Source organism: Dendrobates tinctorius, unplaced genomic scaffold, assembly GCF_039654945.1.
Source record: "Dendrobates tinctorius isolate UK_male_01 unplaced genomic scaffold, ASM3965494v1 ptg000342l, whole genome shotgun sequence".
NCBI lineage: Eukaryota > Metazoa > Chordata > Amphibia > Anura > Dendrobatidae > Dendrobates > Dendrobates tinctorius.
Window position 1 is genome coordinate 5,456,479 of NW_027362008.1, and position 19,603 is coordinate 5,476,081.

General features: G+C 53.4%; 1 protein-coding gene across 1 annotated transcript in view; it reads right to left on the minus strand.

The window, feature by feature from the left end:
- LOC141074885 (dual specificity testis-specific protein kinase 2-like) overlaps window positions 1-16,719 on the minus strand; it is a 112,515-nt gene extending 95,796 nt beyond the window's left edge. The window contains exons 1-2 of the mRNA XM_073562193.1: window positions 16,424-16,719; window positions 14,078-14,997 (exon numbers count right to left, since the gene is read on the minus strand). Coding sequence (XP_073418294.1) covers window positions 14,078-14,257 — 180 coding nt within the window. The 5' untranslated portion in view covers window positions 14,258-14,997; window positions 16,424-16,719. The remainder of the gene's footprint in view (window positions 1-14,077; window positions 14,998-16,423) is intronic.
- Between the last annotated feature and the right edge of the window lie 2,884 nt (window positions 16,720-19,603).

Sequence of the window (19,603 nt, forward strand, 5' to 3'; positions counted from 1 at the left end):
TGTCCTGCACTACACAAGACCCCACAATCACCTATTCTCCACAAGACCCCACAGCTACAATTGAAACGAGAAGTTTCCATCCACTATATAAAGACATATCTGAATGTTTTTCTCAATATCTGACATGAAATCAGAATAAACCTTTTCAGTTTTAGGTTAATCAGGATTACCATAGTTATTAATATTTGCCAAATACTAGAATAATGAGAGAGAGAGAATGTTTTAAGACGCTGACGTCACTGAGGCTGCGTTGAGTCCCTGGTTGACTGGAGGTGAACTAATGAGTGTGGGAAAAAGTTCAGAAACTTTCCCACGCTCATTAGTTCATCTCCGGTCAGAACTCATTCATTCTGCAGTGGTTTACAGCGGGGCTGGTCACATTAGCACCGGTCCCCGTTGTAAACCACTTAACCCCTTGTGGTGGATAGCAGTGGGGGACCTGACTGAACGGCGGAGAGGTATGTATATTGTTGCTTTTTTATTTTATTTTTTTTACAGAACATGGCTTTTTTATGGATTATCTGAATAATAAATTTTGTCAAAAACTTGGTGTGATTATTTCATTAAAAGAATTTTTAATTAATATGTGTGTCTTTTTTTACCCCTTTACTATTCTAGGGTTAATAATGGATAGGTGTCTGCCTATGCAGCATCAGAAGTAAAAGACAGGATGTAAAAAATAATAAAAAAAATAAAAAGTCTTAGTTACTCACCGGTTAACGGTATTTTTAGGAGTCCATGACAGTACCACCTGAGAGAGGGGATCCGCCCTTCAGGAACAGGAAATCCTACAGATACATAAGGGCGGCACCTCTCCCATGCATCAGTTGGTTTACAGAGCACAAATAGGACCACCAAGGTTAATAGCATAATTTATGTACAATACTCTACTCAAATATTTATTACCAGTGTACATATAAGAGGAAGAAGTGCACACCCAAATTTAAACTAAAGGGAGGGAATATACGGGTGTTGTCATGGACTCCGAAAAATACCGTTAACCGGTGAGTAACTAAGACTTTATTCGGTCGTCCATGACAACACCACCTGAGAGAATTACAGAGAGTAATAATTACTTAGGGAGGGACTACAGCCTGCAGCACCCTGACACCAAAGGAGAGGTCTGAGGAAGCACCCAGGCCTAGTCTATAATGGTTGTAAAAGGTGCTTGGAGAGGACCAAGTAGCTGCCTTACATATTTGGTCGATCGAGACTTCCGATCTCTCTGCCCACGAGGTCGCCATGGCCCTGGTGGAATGCGCCCTCAGCTTGCCAGGAGCCGATCTGCCCTTTGAGGTGTATGCTAACGAAATGGCCTCCCTAATCCACCTCGCTAGTGAGCTTTTTGAAGCCCTAAGGCCCTTCCTAGTGCCCTGATAGGAGATAAACAAGGCATTATCTTTTTTCCAGGGGTTGGTAACCGCCAGGTACTCTAGGAGACATCTCCTAACATCTAGAGTGTGTAGTTTCCTTTCCTTTTCGTTCGTTGGATTAGGGAAGTAGGATGGAAGGACTATCTCCTGTGTTCTATGGAAACTGGAGGCTACCTTAGGCAAGTATGCTGGATCGGGTGTAAGTATTACCCTGTCGTCCCTGAATTGTATGTAAGGAGGAAGTCTAGATAACGCCTGGATGTCACTTACTCTACGGGCTGATGTCAACGCTACCAGAAGAGCCACTTTAAGAGGGAGATTTTTTGTAGACGCTGATGAGATAGGTTCAAACGGGGCCTCTGTCATGGCCGTGAGGACTAGGTTTAGATCCCATGGCAAAAATTTATTTCTTACTACCGGTCTGGACCTGCCTGTTGCCTTAATAAATCTACTGATCCAATAGTTACTGGCGATGTTGTAGTTAAAAAGGGTCCCTAAGGCTGACACCTGTACTTTAAGGGTGCTGGTGGAAAGCCCCATGTCCAGACCTCTTTGTAAGAATTCTAGGATCTGCGCTATCGGTGTGGACTGCCTGGCTACTACCCCTGAAACCTGAAGGAATCTTTTCCAGATCCTAACGTAGCTTTTGGTTGTAATTGGTTTTCTGCTCTTAAGCAGGGTGTTAATTAGGTCTGGTGAGAAACCTTTCTGTAGTGCCCGTTCAAAATCCACGCCGTCAGATGTAGGCCAGCCACCTGAGGATGGTAAACTGGGCCCTGGGATAGGAGATCTGGGATGTCTGGTAGGACCCATGGGTCGGACACCGACATGGTCCTGAGGCATGAGAACCATGCCCTCCTGGGCCAAAACGGGGCGATCACTATAATCTTTGCCTTGTCCTTCCTGACCTTCCTCATCACCAAGGGTAGAAGAGACAGGGGAGGGAAGGCATATGCTAGCCTGAAGTCCCGTTTTATCAGAAGAGCATCTACTGCCAGAGGCCCTTCTCTGGGATTTAGAGAGCAAAACTGAGACACCTTCCTGTTCTCCCTGGTGGCGAAGAGGTCCACTTCTGGCTGCCCCCATTTTTGTACGATCAGGTCAAAGATGGAGGTTTTCAAGGACCATTCCCTTTTCTTAGAAGGTTGCGGCTTAGGAAGTCCGCCGTGGTGTTTTCTCTTCCTTTTATGTGCAGAGCTGTTAAAGACAGAAGATGTTGCTCTGCCAATTGGAACAGCCGCTCTGGTACCTTCATCAGGGGTCTGGAACGAGTCCCTCCTTGGTGATTGATGTAAGCCACGGTGACCTGATTGTCGGAGAATATTCGAACATGGTAACCCTGTAGATACACAAGAAGGTTTTTAACTGCGTGCTCTACGGCTGTTAGCTCTTTCAGGTTGGAGGACATTTCCATCTGATGGTAAACCCATAGGTCCTGGATTAAGACCTCCCCCATGTGGGCCCCCCAACCAGTATGGCTTGCGTCCGTGGTGACTACTCGGGTTACGTTATATTCCCAGGGCACCCCACTGGCTAGATTGTTTTCCTCTAGCCACCAACCAAGGGATTTTATAGTATGTTGGGACAAAGTCAACTGGCCCTCTAGGTAACCCCCCAGGATTTTTTGATGAAGTAAAACCTCGCCCTGTAGAACCCTTGTATGGAACTGGGCCCACCGGACCGCGGGGATGCAGTACAAGAGAGAACCTAGGAGGGACATTGCTTTCCTAAGAGACATGGTGGGGTTATTGGAGGCATTCAAGACCTGATGACGTAGGCGAACTAATTTTTCGGGTGGCAGACGACACTCCTGATTCTGCAAATCTAGGATTAGGACCAAGAACTGCTGAACTTTCATGGGCTGTAGATGGGACTTCTTAATGTTTAGTAGCCACCCTAACCGTTCCAGAGCCGATTTTGCTTTTTGCAATTGGTCCCGACAATGGTCTGCTGTTTTGCCTACAATAAGGAAGTCATCCAGATAGGGGATTACCATGATATCTGCTTCGCGTAGATGGGCCATAACCTCCACTATAACTTTAGTGAACACTCGGGGGGTGACCGCAATACCAAAGGGAAGGGCGACATAATGGAAATGCTGTACCTCTAAATGAACCTCCACTCTGAGGAAACGAACGCTGATGAGACGCATGGATGGGTATATGGTAGTAGGCGTCCTTTAAATTCAACACCACCATAAAGCAGTTTTCAAACAGTAACTTTATTGTGGAATTAATCATTTCCATTTTAAATGGGCGAATGATCAGGAATTTATTGAGTGCCTTCAGGTTGATTATGGTCCTGTAAGAGCCATCCGGCTTACAGACCAGGAATAGAGGGGAGTAGAAGCCTTTGCCCTTCTCTGCCTCTGGTACCTTTATCAGTACCTTTTTATAGCATAGGTCACGGATTTCGGTCTCTAGGGCAGCTTGTTCCGATAGGGAAGACCTGAGCGGGGTGACCTTAAAACTGTTCCGGGGGTACAGGAAAATTCTAGAATTAGACCTGAGGCTACCAACCCCAGGATCCAGTTACTGTTTGAAATCCGTGACCAGGCTTGGTAGAAGGCCGATAGTCTACCTCCCACCGGAGCCGCTAGTCATTGGGGAGGCTTCTTGGTTTCACGGGATGCTTCCTGGCATCCCCCTCCAAACATAAACCTGGTACCTTTCTTCTTCTTATCTTCCCATCTGCCTCGGTCTCTGGATGACCTTCTACGGAAAAATCTCTTCCTAGCGAAGGGACGTCTATAGGAAGGGTAGGGGATTTCTTTTTATCGTCCCCGACTTTCTCCAGAAGTTCATCTAGAACTGGACCGAAGAGATATTCTCCCTCACATGGGATGGAGCAAAGCCGGGATCTGGCCTGGATATCCCCGGGCCAGCATTTCAGCCATATAGCCCTTCGGGCTGCATTCGATAGACTTGCGGCTTTGGCCTCCATCCTTGCAGAATCTGCCAAAGCGTCGGCTAAAAAGGCTACAGCATTCTGGATGGTAGGCAGGGTCTTCAAGATAGATACTCTCGAGGCTCTGTCCTCTAACTGTGACTCAAGCTGGTCCAGCCAGACCATCATAGATCTGGCTGTGCAGATAGCCGCTACTGCAGGCCTTAGGGCGCCAGCTGACATTTCCCATGTCCCTTTCAGGTAGGAGTCTGCTTTTTTGTCCAGCGGATCTTTCAAGGAAGCCATGTCGTCAAAGAGAATAGCAGATTTTTTGAACGCTTTAGCCACTACTGCGTCCAATTTCGGGGCTTTATCCCATCTGTTCACCAAGGGGTCCTCAAAGGGATATCATTGCTTAAAAGCCGGTGGTAGGGAGCCCTTTGTTTCTGGTTTCTTCCATTCCCTACTGATCAGGTTTTGGACCTTGTCGTTTAATGGGAACGATTTACGTTTCCTGGGGTCTAATCCGCCGAACATCAGGTCTTGCGCTCACCGTTCTGGTTTTGCGTCTGTTACCCCCTTGGTGGCCCTAACTGCCTTGACCAACTTATCCACCTGTTCTAGACTCAAGCAGAAATGACTGGAGTCCTCCTCTGAAGAGGACGCAGAAGAAGAGGTTGAGGGCTCTGGGGAACCTTCATTTCCTCTAGGGCCAGCTGAGGAGTCCGACCCTGAGAAAATCGCTCTCTTTCTTTTCTTAGATGATTCCCCTTGGGATACGGACTTTAGAGCTTTAGCTTCCGTCCTAATAATTTCCCTTAGACTCGTAGCGAAGTCAGGGGTTTTTCTGCCACCTGCAGAAGTGGGGAGAGTGTAAGGAAGTATGTTTGTTAAATTTGGCTACCCCTTTTTTTTTTTCACCCCTACCGTCTGCCGTATACATGATTGACACAGTTTTTTAGGGTAGACGTCTGGCAAGGGACAACTGCAAAAGGCGCACTCCCTGTTTTTCACTTTATCAGCACACTTCTTCCTCTATAGGAGAAAAAAATATAAGGGGAACACTGCATCAGGGCACATTCACGAAGATCTCTTACCCGAGCAGTAGGAGTAGTTACCGGATCACGGGGGGGGGGACGAGCTGGATCCTTCAGCCTGGAGGAACTTCTGTGGCTGGATTGTCCAGTTTGTTTTTTCTGCTGGGAGCTTGTCTGGGACCTCTCTGAGGTACGTTCCTGCTCTCGGTCCAGCTGGGCCAAGGTAGCTTCCGGTTCATCCATTGCTGCAAATGGGCCAAAAGCAGCCCTGCAGCATTTCTGTGGCCTTTTATGCTCCTCCCCCTGGAAATCCGGGTCTGCAGGCGATATGCCAGGGGTTCCATTTTCCTCCCTCCACGCCTCTCCGCCGCCATGCCGGCACCTGTGCCGCCGCCACCCAGCGGAGAACAACAGAGAAAAGCCGGCCGGCATCCGACTTCCGGCCCGGCGGCACGAAAAAGGACAGCGGCGCCATGGCCCGACCCGCTCCGTGCCTGCCACCACGCCACGCCAGTCGGCCCCGGATGACGGAGGAGGAGACCAGGATGGGGGTTCGGGGGCAACATACTCATGTGTCGTCGCTGGCCCTGGAGACGGGCATCCTCCGGACCCCGCTCCGCACACTGTCGTGGAGCCCTACCCGGCCCCATTGTGGCGCCTCCAGGGACCCCGCACTGACCGAGGTAGGCGACCCACCCCGCTACCTGAGTCGGTCAGTCGGCCTGGGGACTCCTCGTCCATGATGATACGATCTGTAGGGAATCCTGTCCTTTTAGGAACAGGAAACCAACTGATGCGTGGGAGAGGTGCCGCTCTTATGTATCTGTAGGATTTCCTGTTCCTGAAGGGCGGATCCCCTCTCTCAGGTGGTGCTGTCATGGACGACAGAATAAAATATTGTTATTCTCACCTTCCAGTGTCCCGCGCAGCCTTCCCGCCTCTCTCCACGCTCCCGGTCCCAGTAATCCTTTGCGTGAATGACAGCGAGACATTGCGCACCCGCGAGATCTCGACGTCATTCTCGCAAAGGTTTACTGGGACCGGGAGCGTGGAGAGAGGCGGGAAGGCTGCGCGGGACGCTGGAAGGTGAGAATTACAATATTTTTTATTTTAACTATATTTTTTACAGGGATATGGTACCCACAGCCCAGAGGACAGTCTCCTCTCCTCCGGACAGTGGGTACCATTCGCAAATGTTCTGCTTACTTTTCGCATTGGTGGGCACAGCCACATACGGAAAGTAAGCGGAACAATGCATTCCTATGGGTGTGGGATCGCCGCGATTCCACTAAATTAATGAGCATGCTGCGTTTTTTACCGCGAAGCGATTCCGCCGCGTAAAAAAACGCAGCATTAGCACAGCATTGCGGAATCTCATAGGATTGCATGGGATGCTTATTTTTCGCGTTTTCGGGGCAAAATCGCGCGTTTAAAACCGCCGCGAAAACAACGCGACGTGTGAACTCAGCCGTATAAAAACATTTAGAGCACGTCCGGCATTGTACTACTGCACCCAATGTATTATATATGTTAGGAGTTAGAATTGCTCCATTTTATACTGACTCCAACTCCCGACTCTACAGCGCTGCCGATGATCAGCTGCTCGGCGCCGCAGATGCATGTGTCACAGCTGTTGTGACGGTCACAGCAGACGCATGCAGAGCCTGTCTATTGTGACTATCACACGGCCGTGACACATGCAGCTGCGGCGTCGAGCAGCCGATCATCGGCAGCGCTCCAGGTATCCGGGCTACTCGGTAAGCACTATAGCTATTCGGTTAAGGTCTTATCTGAAGCTATTCGATCAACCCTAGTTGTAACCATGGATATTCAAGGTCCTGCAATTCCTGCACATGAGGAAAAAGACAGGGGAAACTATATGACATTTCTAATTTGAGACATTGGCTAATATTATTGTTATTACACCTTCTATATATTGGGGTAGGATCGTGGAAATGGGAATGGCCCTTTAAGTGATCCTCTGAATGAACATCTCTAAACCATGATTCAATAACAGAGAGGCGGTTGGCATGGCTTGCGGGATTCTCTGCTGCTTTACTCAATAAACACAAGCACAATATTAGAAAAACACTGATCAAGAATGGTGGAAGCAACCACGGAGGAGGACGACCGAAAAAACCATTGCAAACCCAGACACTTGGCACATCCACAATGCTTGTGGAAAAATGTGCAGCAAGAACGTGAATCAGGAGCAACAGGGTAGTGGGAGAACGATAAAGGAGGAAGACCATAGTGGAGGAAGCAAGATGACAGATGGAGCATGATGGTGGAAAAAGTGACATGGTTTGGACTGCATTCCTGCAGAGTCTGGATGTCTTTTAGTTATTAAACACTTTCATCATCAAACCACGGGCTAATGCTCATCTTTAGGAACCTTCGCCAACTACTCTCGCAGATCATCTGCACCTTAATCACCATCATACCACGTGCTCAGCTCCAGGAACCTTCGCCAACCAACATCGCAGATCATCTGCACCTTCATCACCGTCATACCAAGTGCTCAGCTCCAGGAACCTTCGCCAACTATTATTGCAGATCGACTATCGACTGCACCTTCATCACCGTCATACCACGTGCTCAGCTCCAGGAACCTTCGCCAACCAACATCGCAGATCATCTGCACCTTCATCACTGTCATACCACGTGCTCAGCTCCAGGAACCTTCGCCAACCAACACCGCAGATCATCTGCACCTTCATCACCGTCATACCAAGTGCTCAGCTCCAGGAACCTTCGCCAACCAACATTGCACATCATCTGCACCTTCATCACCATCATACCAAGTGCTCAGCTCCAGGAACCTTCGCCAACCAACATCGCAGATCATCTGCACCTTCATCACTGTCATACCACGTGCTCAGCTCCAGGAACCTTCGCCAACCAACATCGCAGATCATCTGCACCTTCATCACCATCATACCAAGTGCTCAGCTCCAGGGACCTTCGCCAACCAACATTGCACATCATCTGCACCTTCATCACCATCATACCAAGTGCTCAGCTCCAGGGACCTTCGCCAACCAACATTGCACATCATCTGCACCTTCATCACCATCATACCAAGTGCTCAGCTCCAGGAACCTTCGCCAACCAACATCGCAGATCATCTGCACCTTCATTACCATCATACCAAGTGCTCAGCTCCAGGGACCTTCGCCAACCAACATCGCAGATCATCTGCACCTTCATCACCATCATACCAAGTGCTCAGCTCCAGGGACCTTCGCCAACCAACATCGCAGATCATTTGCACCTTCATCACCGTCATACCAAGTGCTCAGCTCCAGGAACCTTCGCCAACTATTATTGCAGATCGACTATCGACTGCACCTTCATCACCGTCATACCACGTGCTCAGCTCCAGGGACCTTCGCCAACCAACATCGCACATCATCTGCACCTTCATCACCATCATACCAAGTGCTCAGCTCCAGGGACCTTCGCCAACCAACATCGCAGATCATCTGCACCTTCATCACCGTCATACCAAGTGCTCAGCTCCAGGAACCTTCGCCAACTATTATTGCAGATCGACTATCGACTGCACCTTCATCACCGTCATACCACGTGCTCAGCTCCAGGGACCTTCGCCAACCAACATCGCACATCATCTGCACCTTCATCACCATCATACCAAGTGCTCAGCTCCAGGGACCTTCGCCAACCAACATTGCACATCATCTGCACCTTCATCACCATCATACCAAGTGCTCAGCTCCAGGGACCTTCGCCAACCAACATTGCACATCATCTGCACCTTCATCACCATCATACCAAGTGCTCAGCTCCAGGAACCTTCGCCAACCAACATCGCAGATCATCTGCACCTTCATTACCATCATACCAAGTGCTCAGCTCCAGGAACCTTCGCCAACCAACATCGCAGATCATCTGCACCTTCATCACCATCATACCAAGTGCTCAGCTCCAGGGACCTTCGCCAACCAACATCGCAGATCATTTGCACCTTCATCACCGTCATACCAAGTGCTCAGCTCCAGGAACCTTCGCCAACTATTATTGCAGATCGACTATCGACTGCACCTTCATCACCGTCATACCACGTGCTCAGCTCCAGGGACCTTCGCCAACCAACATCGCACATCATCTGCACCTTCATCACCATCATACCAAGTGCTCAGCTCCAGGGACCTTCGCCAACCAACATCGCAGATCATCTGCACCTTCATCACCGTCATACCAAGTGCTCAGCTCCAGGAACCTTCGCCAACTATTATTGCAGATCGACTATCGACTGCACCTTCATCACCGTCATACCACGTGCTCAGCTCCAGGGACCTTCGCCAACCAACATCGCACATCATCTGCACCTTCATCACCATCATACCAAGTGCTCAGCTCCAGGAACCTTCGCCAACCAACATCGCACATCATCTGCACCTTCATCACCATCATAACAAGTGCTCAGCTCCAGGAACCTTCACCAACCAACATCGCAGATCATCTGCACCTTCATCACCATCATACCAAGTGCTCAGCTCAAGGGACCTTCGCCAACCAACATCGCACATCATCCGCACCTACATCACCATCATATCAAGTGCTCAGCTCCAGGAACCTTCGCCAACCAACATCGCAGATCATCTGCACCTTCATCACCATCATACCAAGTGCTCAGCTCCAGGGACCTTCGCCAACCAATATCGCACATCATCTGCACCTTCATCACCATCATACCAAGTGCTCAGCTCCAGGAACCTTCGCCAACCAACATCGCACATCATCTGCACCTTCATCACCATCATACCAAGTGCTCAGCTGCAGGAACCTTTGCCAACCAACATCGCAGATCATCTGCACCTTCATACCAAGTGCTCAGCTCCAGGAACCTTCGCCAACCAATATTGCAGATTATCTGCACCTTCATCACCATCATACCAAGTGCTCAGCTCCAGGAACATTGATCCCCACCATTCTTTCTTCCCTGCAGTTTTACTCCTATGGTTCCTCGTGGCTTCCGGTGGAACAAGTTATTATTATTATTATTATTATTATTTATTGTTATAGCGCCATTTATTCCATGGCGCTTTACATGTGAGGGGGGTATACATAAAAACAAGTACAATAATCTTAAACAATACAAGTCATAACTGGTACAGGAGGAGAGAGGACCCTGCCCGCGAGGGCTCACAATCTTCAAGGGATGGGTGATAATACAGTAGGCGAGGGTAGAGCTGGTCGTGCAGCGGTTTGGTCGATCGGTGGTTACTGCAGGTTATAGGCTTGTCGGAAGAGGTGGGTCTTCAGGCTCTTTTTGAAGGTTTCGATGGTAGGTGAGAGTCTGATATGTTGTGGTAGAGAGTTCCAGAGTAGGGGTGATGCGCGAGAGAAATCTTGTATGCGATTGTGGGAAGAGGAGATAAGAGGGGAGTAGAGAAGGAGATCTTGTGAGGATCGGAGGTTGCGTGCAGGAAAGTACCGGGAGACGAGGTCACAGATGTATGGAGGAGACAAGTTGTGGATGGCTTTGTATGTCATGGTTAGGGTTTTGTAATGGAGTCTCTGGGCAATTGGGAGCCAGTGAAGGGATTGACAGAGGGGAGAAGCTGGGGAATAGCGGGGGGACAGGTGGATTAGTCGGGCAGCAGAGTTTAGAATAGATTGGAGGGGTGCGAGAGTGTTTGAGGGGAGGCCGCAGAGCATGAGGTTGCAGTAGTCAAGGCGAGAGATGATGAGGGCATGGACTAGGGTTTTTGCAGATTCTTGGGTGAGGAATGAACGGATGCGTGAAATATTTTTGAGTTGAAGTCGGCAGGAAGTGGAAAGGGTTTGGATATGTGGTTTGAAGGAGAGATCAGCATCAAGGATTACTCCGAGGCAGCGAGCTTGTGGGACTGGGGAGAGTGGGCAGTCATTTACTGTAATTGATAGGTTCGTAGGGGGGGTCACGTGAGATGGGGGAAAGATGATGAATTCTGTTTTGTCCATGTTGAGTTTCAGATATCTAGTGGAGAATTAGGATGAAATAGTGGACAGACATTGAGGGATTCTGGTTAGTAGGGAGGTGATATCTGGTCCAGAGATGTAGATCTGTGTGTCATCAGCATAAAGATGATACTGAAAGCCATGAGATTCTATGAGCTGTCCCAGGCCAAAGGTGTAAATAGAGAACAGCAGGGGCCCTAGGACTGAACCTTGTGGGACTCCGACAGATAGGGGGCGAGGTGAGGAGGTGGTGTGTGAGTGGGAGACGCTGAATGTCCGGTCTGTTAGGTATGATGAGATCCAGGAGAGGGCCAAGTCTGTGATGCCGAGGGATGAGAGGGTCTGTAATAATAGGGAATGGTCCACTGTGTCCTGATGTCTCAGTGTATTAACTCAGGTTTCGGAGGTTCCAGATGTAAATCTTCCGAGTCTGACCTAAGCCCCTTATTACAGCATTATGACGCCTTGAAGTTAGTGCTCAGCGTGAATTAACCCAGTCATATCCAGAAGAATAGGACTGCACTGCCACTCACGGAAACCTCAGGCTTCATTCACATCACAGACAATAAAATACCTCGTGCCTCAGGAGTGACAAAACGCGAGGTCAACAATGCTGTATATGAGAGATTTGATCCAGAGGAACGATACATTACTGAGTCCACATTAATGTTCTCTCTACGTCCCCCACCACTAAAGTACTCCAGTCTGAACCAGGCCTTGTAATCTACGTTACGTGAAGAGCAATATTCTATATCCTGCATTTCTACACATCCAACATAGAAGAGGTGGTATACACGTCCTACACCGTGTGTGTTACAGGAGTGCTCTCTATGGGCAGTGAGGGGATAGACCTGTGTGTGTTACTGGAGTGGTCTCTATGGGGAGTGAGGGGATAGACCTGTGTGAGTTACTGGAGTGCTCTCTATGGGCAGTGAGGGGATAGACCTGTGTGTGTTACTGGAGTGCTCTCTATGGGCAGTGAGGGGATAGACCTGTGTGTGTTACTGGAGTGCTCTCTATGGGCAGTGAGGGGATAGACCTGTGTGTGTTACTGGAGTGCTCTCTATGGGGAGTGAGGGGACAGACCTGTGTTTTTGGCTCTTAGCCTGGAATCCTGAAACGACTTTATTAAAAGCTGACCTCAAACTGATAACGAGGGGAAAATAACCAGAAGCAGGTGATCCAGCCAGAGAGAACACGCCGATACTGGCCAAGACGACCTCCATATGTGGACCGGGGGGGCGTCTTCCACATCGTGTCCACAATCAGTGGGGGCACTCTCCACATCATACCAATATACGCTGGAGGCGCCCTCCACAATAAGTCCATACATGAGGGGGCACCCTCCCCATCGCACCCACACAAGCAGGGGACGTCTTCCCCATCGCACCCACACAGGCGGGGGACGTCTTCCCCATCGCACCCACACAGGCGGGGGACGTCTTCCCCATCGCACCCACACAAGCAGGGGACGTCTTCCCCATCGCACCCACACAGGCGGGGGACGTCTTCGCCATCGCACCAACACAGGCGGGGGACGTCTTCGCCATCGCACCAACACAGGCGGGGGACGTCTTCCCCATCGCACCCACACATGCGGGGGACGTCTTCCCCATCGCACCCACACATGCGGGGGACGTCTTCCCCATCGAATCCACACAGGCGGGGGACGTCTTCCCCATCGCACCCACACATGCGGGGGACGTCTTCCCCATCGCACCCACACATGCGGGGGACGTCTTCCCCATCGAATCCACACAGGCGGGGGACGTCTTCCCCATCGCACCCACACAGGCGGGGGACGTCTTCCCCATCGCACCCACACAGGCGGGGGACGTCCTCCCCATCGCACCCACACAGGCGGGGGACGTCTTCCCCATCGCACCCACACAGGCGGGGGACGTCTTCCCCATCGCACCCACACAGGCGGGGGACGTCTTCCCCATCGCACCCACACAGGCGGGGGACGTCTTCCCCATCGCATCCACACAGGCGGGGGACGTCTTCCCCATCGCACCCACACAGGCGGGGGACGTCCTCCCCATCGCACCCACACAGGCGGGGGACGTCCTCCCCATCGCACCCACACAGGCGGGGGACGTCCTCCCCATCGCACCCACACAGGCGGGGGACGTCCTCCCCATCGCACCCACACAGGCGGGGGACGTCCTCCCCATCGCACCCACACAGGCGGGGGACGTCCTCCCCATCGCACCCACACAGGCGGGGGACGTCTTCCCCATCGCACCCACACAGGCGGGGGACGTCTTCCCCATCGCACCCACACAGGCGGGGGACGTCCTCCCCATCGCACCCACACAGGCGGGGGACGTCCTCCCCATCGCACCCACACAGGCGGGGGACGTCCTCCCCATCGCACCCACACAGGCGGGGGACGTCCTCCCCATCGCACCCACACAGGCGGGGGACGTCCTCCCCATCGCACCCACACAGGCGGGGGACGTCCTCCCCATCGCACCCACACAGGCGGGGGACGTCCTCCCCATCGCACCCACACAGGCATGGCTTACACTGAACCCTCTATAGACAGGGATCAATCACCCTCTGCTACATATGGGATGCGGAGCTCAAACATCACAACTAGGAGGAAACTACTTCTCCCACAATTCATCACCGCACAAACTACTGCACCCAGACACCGGAGATCCTGCAGACTGAGGACCAGCAGGAAACAGCAGGATTGTCAAAGCAGCTCTGGATGTGACCAGAGGTTAACCAGTGCATGTGAAGCTCTGGATGTGACAGGAGGACAAGCCACTGTATGTGCAGCTCTGAATGTGACTAGAGTCTTACCTTGAAGACTTCAGAGAAGAATCCGGACCCGATTTTTTCACAGTAGAAGTCGTCAATGCGGGCGAGGTTGGAGACCGCGCTGCGTAGGGCCCGGTAGGATGAAGGTCGCAGACGGCATGAGCCCTGACTGCTCAGCATCGCCCCATCACCATCACCCTCCACTTCTCCTGCCGATTCCATATCCAAGGACTGGTCACATGTATACTGGCACCACAGGGGAGGGGCCCCTGGTACTCAGCAGGGGCCACAGTCCATACACCAGATTCAGCCACTAAATGCAGCAGGGTTATCCCCATGTGCAGCTGGTTATCGACAATCCAAGGTGGACACCCCCGGTCACTGACAATCCAAGGTGGACGCTCCCAGTCACTAATAATCCAAGGTGGACACCCTCTGGTCAACGACAATCCAAAATGGACACCCTCAGGTCAACGACAATCCAAGGTGGACACCCTCAGGTCAACGACAATCCAAGGTGGACACCCTCAGGTCAACGACAATCCAAGGTGGACACCCTCAGGTCAACGACAATCCAAGGTGGACACCCTCAGGTCAACGACAATCCAAGGTGGACACCCTCAGGTCAACAACAATCCAAGGTGGACACCCTCAGGTCAGCGACAATCCAAGGTGGACACCCTCAGGTCAGCAATAATCCAAGGTGGACACCCTCAGGTTAACGACAATCCAAGGTGGACACCCTCCGGTCAACGACAATCCAAGGTGGACACCCTCCGGTCAACGACAATCCAAGGTGGACACCCTCCGGTCAACGACAATCTAAGGTGGACACCCTCCGGTCAACGACTATCCAAGGTGGACACCCTCAGGTCAACGACAATCCAAGGTGGACACCCTCAGGTCAACGACAATCCAAGGTGGACACCCTCTGGTCAACGACAATCCAGGGTGGACGCCCCCTGGTCAACGACAATCCAAGGTGGACGCTCTCCAATCAATGGCAATCCAATGTGTATACCTCCTGGTCACAGACAATCCCAGGAGGACACCCTATTGGAACTTTCACTTAGCCTTTCACTCCTATAACACCCTCCTGTCACCATAATAACACTCTCCTGACCAGAGATCACGCTAATAACACCCTTTTGTCACCCAACCCCTTCCTAACCACATATGACCCCAATAACACCTGCCTGACCAGATTGCCCTAACACCCTCCTGGCCAGAGATCGTCCCAATGACACCCTCCTGACCAGATGTCGCCCAAATAACACCCTCAGGACCAGAGATCGCCCCAATATCACCCTCCTGACCAGATGTCGCCCAAATAACACCCTCCTGACCAGAGATCGCCCCAATATCACCCTCCTGACCAGAGATCGCCCCAATATCACCCTCCTGACCAGAGATCACACCAATATCACCCTCATGACCAGAGATCGCCCCAATAACACCCTCCTGACCAGAGATCGCCCCAATATCACCCTCCTGACCAGAGATCACCCCAATAACACCCTCCTGACCAGATGTTGCCCGAATAACACCCTCCTGACCAGAGGTTGCCCCAATATCACCCTCCTGACCAGATGTTGCCCCAATAACACCCTCCTGACCAGAGGTCACCCCAATATCACCCTCCTGACCAGAGATCGCCCCAATATCACCCTCCTGACCAGAGATCGCCCCAATATCACCCTCCTGACCAAAGGTCGCCCCAATATCACCCTCCTGACCAGATGTCGCCCCAATATCACCCTCCTGACCAGAGATCACCCCAATAACACCCTCCTGACCAGAGATCGCCCCAATATCACCCTCCTGACCACAGATCACCCCAATAGCACCCTCCTGACCAGAGATCGCCCCAATATCACCCTCCTGACCAAAGGTCGCCCCAATATCACCCTCCTGACCAGAGATCGCCCCAATATCACCCTCCTGACCAGATGTTGCCCGAATAACACCCTCCTGACCAGAGGTCGCCCCAATATCACCCTCCTGACCAGAGGTCGCCCCAATATCACCCTCCTGACCAGAGATCGCCCCAATATCACCCTCCTGACCAGAGATCGCCCCAATATCACCCTCCTGACCAGAGATCGCCCCAATATCACCCTCCTGACCAGAGATCGCCCCAATAACACCCTCCTGACCAGAGATCGCCCCAATATCACTCTCCTGACCAGAGATCGCCCCAATAACACCCTCCTGACCAGAGATCGCCAAAATATCACCCTCCTGACCAGAGATCACCCCAATATCACCCTCCTGACCAGAGATCACCCCAATAACACCCTCCTGACACCCAATACCTTCCTAACCACACATCACTTCATTAACACCCGCCTGACCAGACATTACCCGCTGCCTCCCGGTCTCCCTCACCTCCGGTAAACCTTCCCTTATTCCGCCGTCTTCGTTCCTCTGCAACGACACCAGCTCCAGGCCGCCGGACACTGAGCAGCGAGAGCCGAGGCCGAGGCGGGGGCGGAGCTGAGAGACGAGCAGCGACAGAAGGGCGGAGACAAGAGGAAACCCCTCCCATCTCACACCGGAAGACCGGAGGTAACAGAGGTCATGTGATCCGTTACCAGGGAGACAGAGTGAGAGCTAGGAGAGGGAAGAAGATACCGGGACAGAGGACGGGAGAGAGGAGGAGATACCGGGGACAGAGGGTCTGACGGGAGAGAGGAGGAGATACCGGGGACAGAGGGTCTGACAGGAGAGAGGGGGAGATACCGGGGACAGAGGGTCTGACGGGAGAGAGGAGGAGATACCGGGGACAGAGGGTCTGACGGGAGAGAGGGGGAGATACCGGGGAGAGAGGGTCTGACGGGAGAGAGAAGGAGATACCGGGGACAGAGGGTCTGACAGGAGAGAGGGGGAGATACCGGGGACAGAGGGTCTGACAGGAGAGAGGGGGAGATACCGGGGACAGAGGGTCTGACAGGAGAGAGGAGGAGATACCGGGGACAGAGGGTCTGACGGGAGAGAGGAGGAGATACCGGGGACAGAGGGTCTGACGGGAGAGAGGAGGAGATACCGGGGACAGAGGGTCTGACGGGAGAGAGGAGGAGATACCGGGGACAGAGGGTCTGACGGGAGAGAGGAGGAGATACCGGGGACAGAGGGTCTGACGGGAGAGAGGAGGAGATACCGGGGACAGAGGGTCTGACGGGAGAGAGGGGGAGATACCGGGGACAGAGGGTCTGACGGGAGAGAGGAGGAGATACCGGGGACAGAGGGTCTGACGGGAGAGAGGAGGAGATACCGGGGACAGAGGGTCTGACGGGAGAGAGGAGGAGATACCGGGGACAGAGGGTCTGACGGGAGAGAGGAGGAGATACCGGGGACAGAGGGTCTGACGGGAGAGAGGAGGAGATACCGGGGACAGAGGGTCTGACGGGAGAGAGGAGGAGATACCGGGGACAGAGGGTCTGACGGGAGAGAGGAGGAGATACCGGGGACAGAGGGTCTGACGGGAGAGAGGAGGAGATACCGGGGACAGAGGGACTGACGGGAGAGAAGAGGAGATACCGGGGACAGAGGGTCTGACGGGAGAGAGGAGGAGATACCGGGGACAGAGGGTCTGACGGGAGAGAGGAGGAGATACCGGGGACAGAGGGTCTGACGGGAGAGAGGAGGAGATACCGGGGACAGAGGGTCTGACGGGAGAGAGGAGGAGATACCGGGGACAGAGGGTCTGACGGGAGAGAGGAGGAGATACCGGGGACAGAGGGTCTGACGGGAGAGAGGGGGAGATACCAGGGACAGAGGGACTGACGGGAGAGAGGGGGAGATACCGGGGACAGAGGGTCTGACGGGAGAGAGGAGGAGATACCGGGGACAGAGGGTCTGACGGGAGAGAGGAGGAGATACCGGGGACAGAGGGACTGACGGGAGAGAGGGGGAGATACCGGGGACAGAGGGACTGACGGGAGAGAGGAGGAGATACCGGGGACAGAGGGACTGACGGGAGAGAGGGGGAGATACCGGGGACAGAGGGACTGACGGGAGAGAAGAGGAGATACCGGGGACAGAGGGTCTGACGGGAGAGAGGAGGAGATACCGGGGACAGAGGGACTGACGGGAGAGAGGAGGAGATACCGGGGACAGAGGGTCTGACGGGAGAGAGGAGGAGATACCGGGGACAGAGGGTCTGACGGGAGAGAGGAGGAGATACCGGGGACAGAGGGTCTGACGGGAGAGAGGGGGAGATACCGGGGACAGAGGGACTGACGGGAGAGAGGAGGAGATACCGGGGACAGAGGGACTGACGGGAGAGAGGAGGAGATACCGGGGAGAGAGGAGGAGATACCGGGGACAGAGGGTCTGACGGGAGAGAGGGGGAGATACCGGGGACAGAGGATCTGACGGGAGAGAGGAGGAGATACCGGGGACAGAGGGTCTGACGGGAGAGAGGAGGAGATACCGGGGACAGAGGGTCTGACGGGAGAGAGGAGGAGATACCGGGGACAGAGGGTCTGACGGGAGAGAAGAGGAGATACCGGGGACAGAGGGTCTGACGGGAGAGAGGAGGAGATACCGGGGACAGAGGGTCTGACGGGAGAGAGGAGGAGATACCGGGGACAGAGGGTCTGACGGGAGAGAGGAGGAGATACCGGGGACAGAGGGTCTGACGGGAGAGAGGAGGAGATACCGGGGACAGAGGGTCTGACGGGAGAGAGGGGGAGATACCGGGGACAGAGGGACTGACGGGAGAGAGGGGGAGATACCGGGGACAGAGGGTCTGACGGGAGAGAGGAGGAGATACCGGGGACAGAGGGTCTGACGGGAGAGAGGAGGAGATACCGGGGACAGAGGGACTGACGGGAGAGAGGGGGAGATACCGGGGACAGAGGGACTGACGGGAGAGAGGAGGAGATACCGGGGACAGAGGGACTGACGGGAGAGAGGGGGAGATACCGGGGACAGAGGGACTGACGGGAGAGAAGAGGAGATACCGGGGACAGAGGGTCTGACGGGAGAGAGGAGGAGATACCGGGGACAGAGGGACTGACGGGAGAGAGGAGGAGATACCGGGGACAGAGGGTCTGACGGGAGAGAGGAGGAGATACCGGGGACAGAGGGTCTGACGGGAGAGAGGAGGAGATACCGGGGACAGAGGGTCTGACGGGAGAGAGGGGGAGATACCGGGGACAGAGGGACTGACGGGAGAGAGGAGGAGATACCGGGGACAGAGGGACTGACGGGAGAGAGGAGGAGATACCGGGGAGAGAGGAGGAGATACCGGGGACAGAGGGTCTGACGGGAGAGAGGGGGAGATACCGGGGACAGAGGATCTGACGGGAGAGAGGAGGAGATACCGGGGACAGAGGGACTGACGGGAGAGAGGAGGAGATACCGGGGACAGAGGGACTGACGGGGGAGAGGAGGAGATACCGGGGACAGAGGGACTGACGGGAGAGAGGAGGAGATACCGGGGACAGAGGGTCTGACGGGAGAAAGGAGGAGATACCGGGGACAGAGGGTCTGACGGGAGAGAAGAGGAGATACCGGGGACAGAGGGTCTGACGGGAGAGAGGAGGAGATACCGGGGACAGA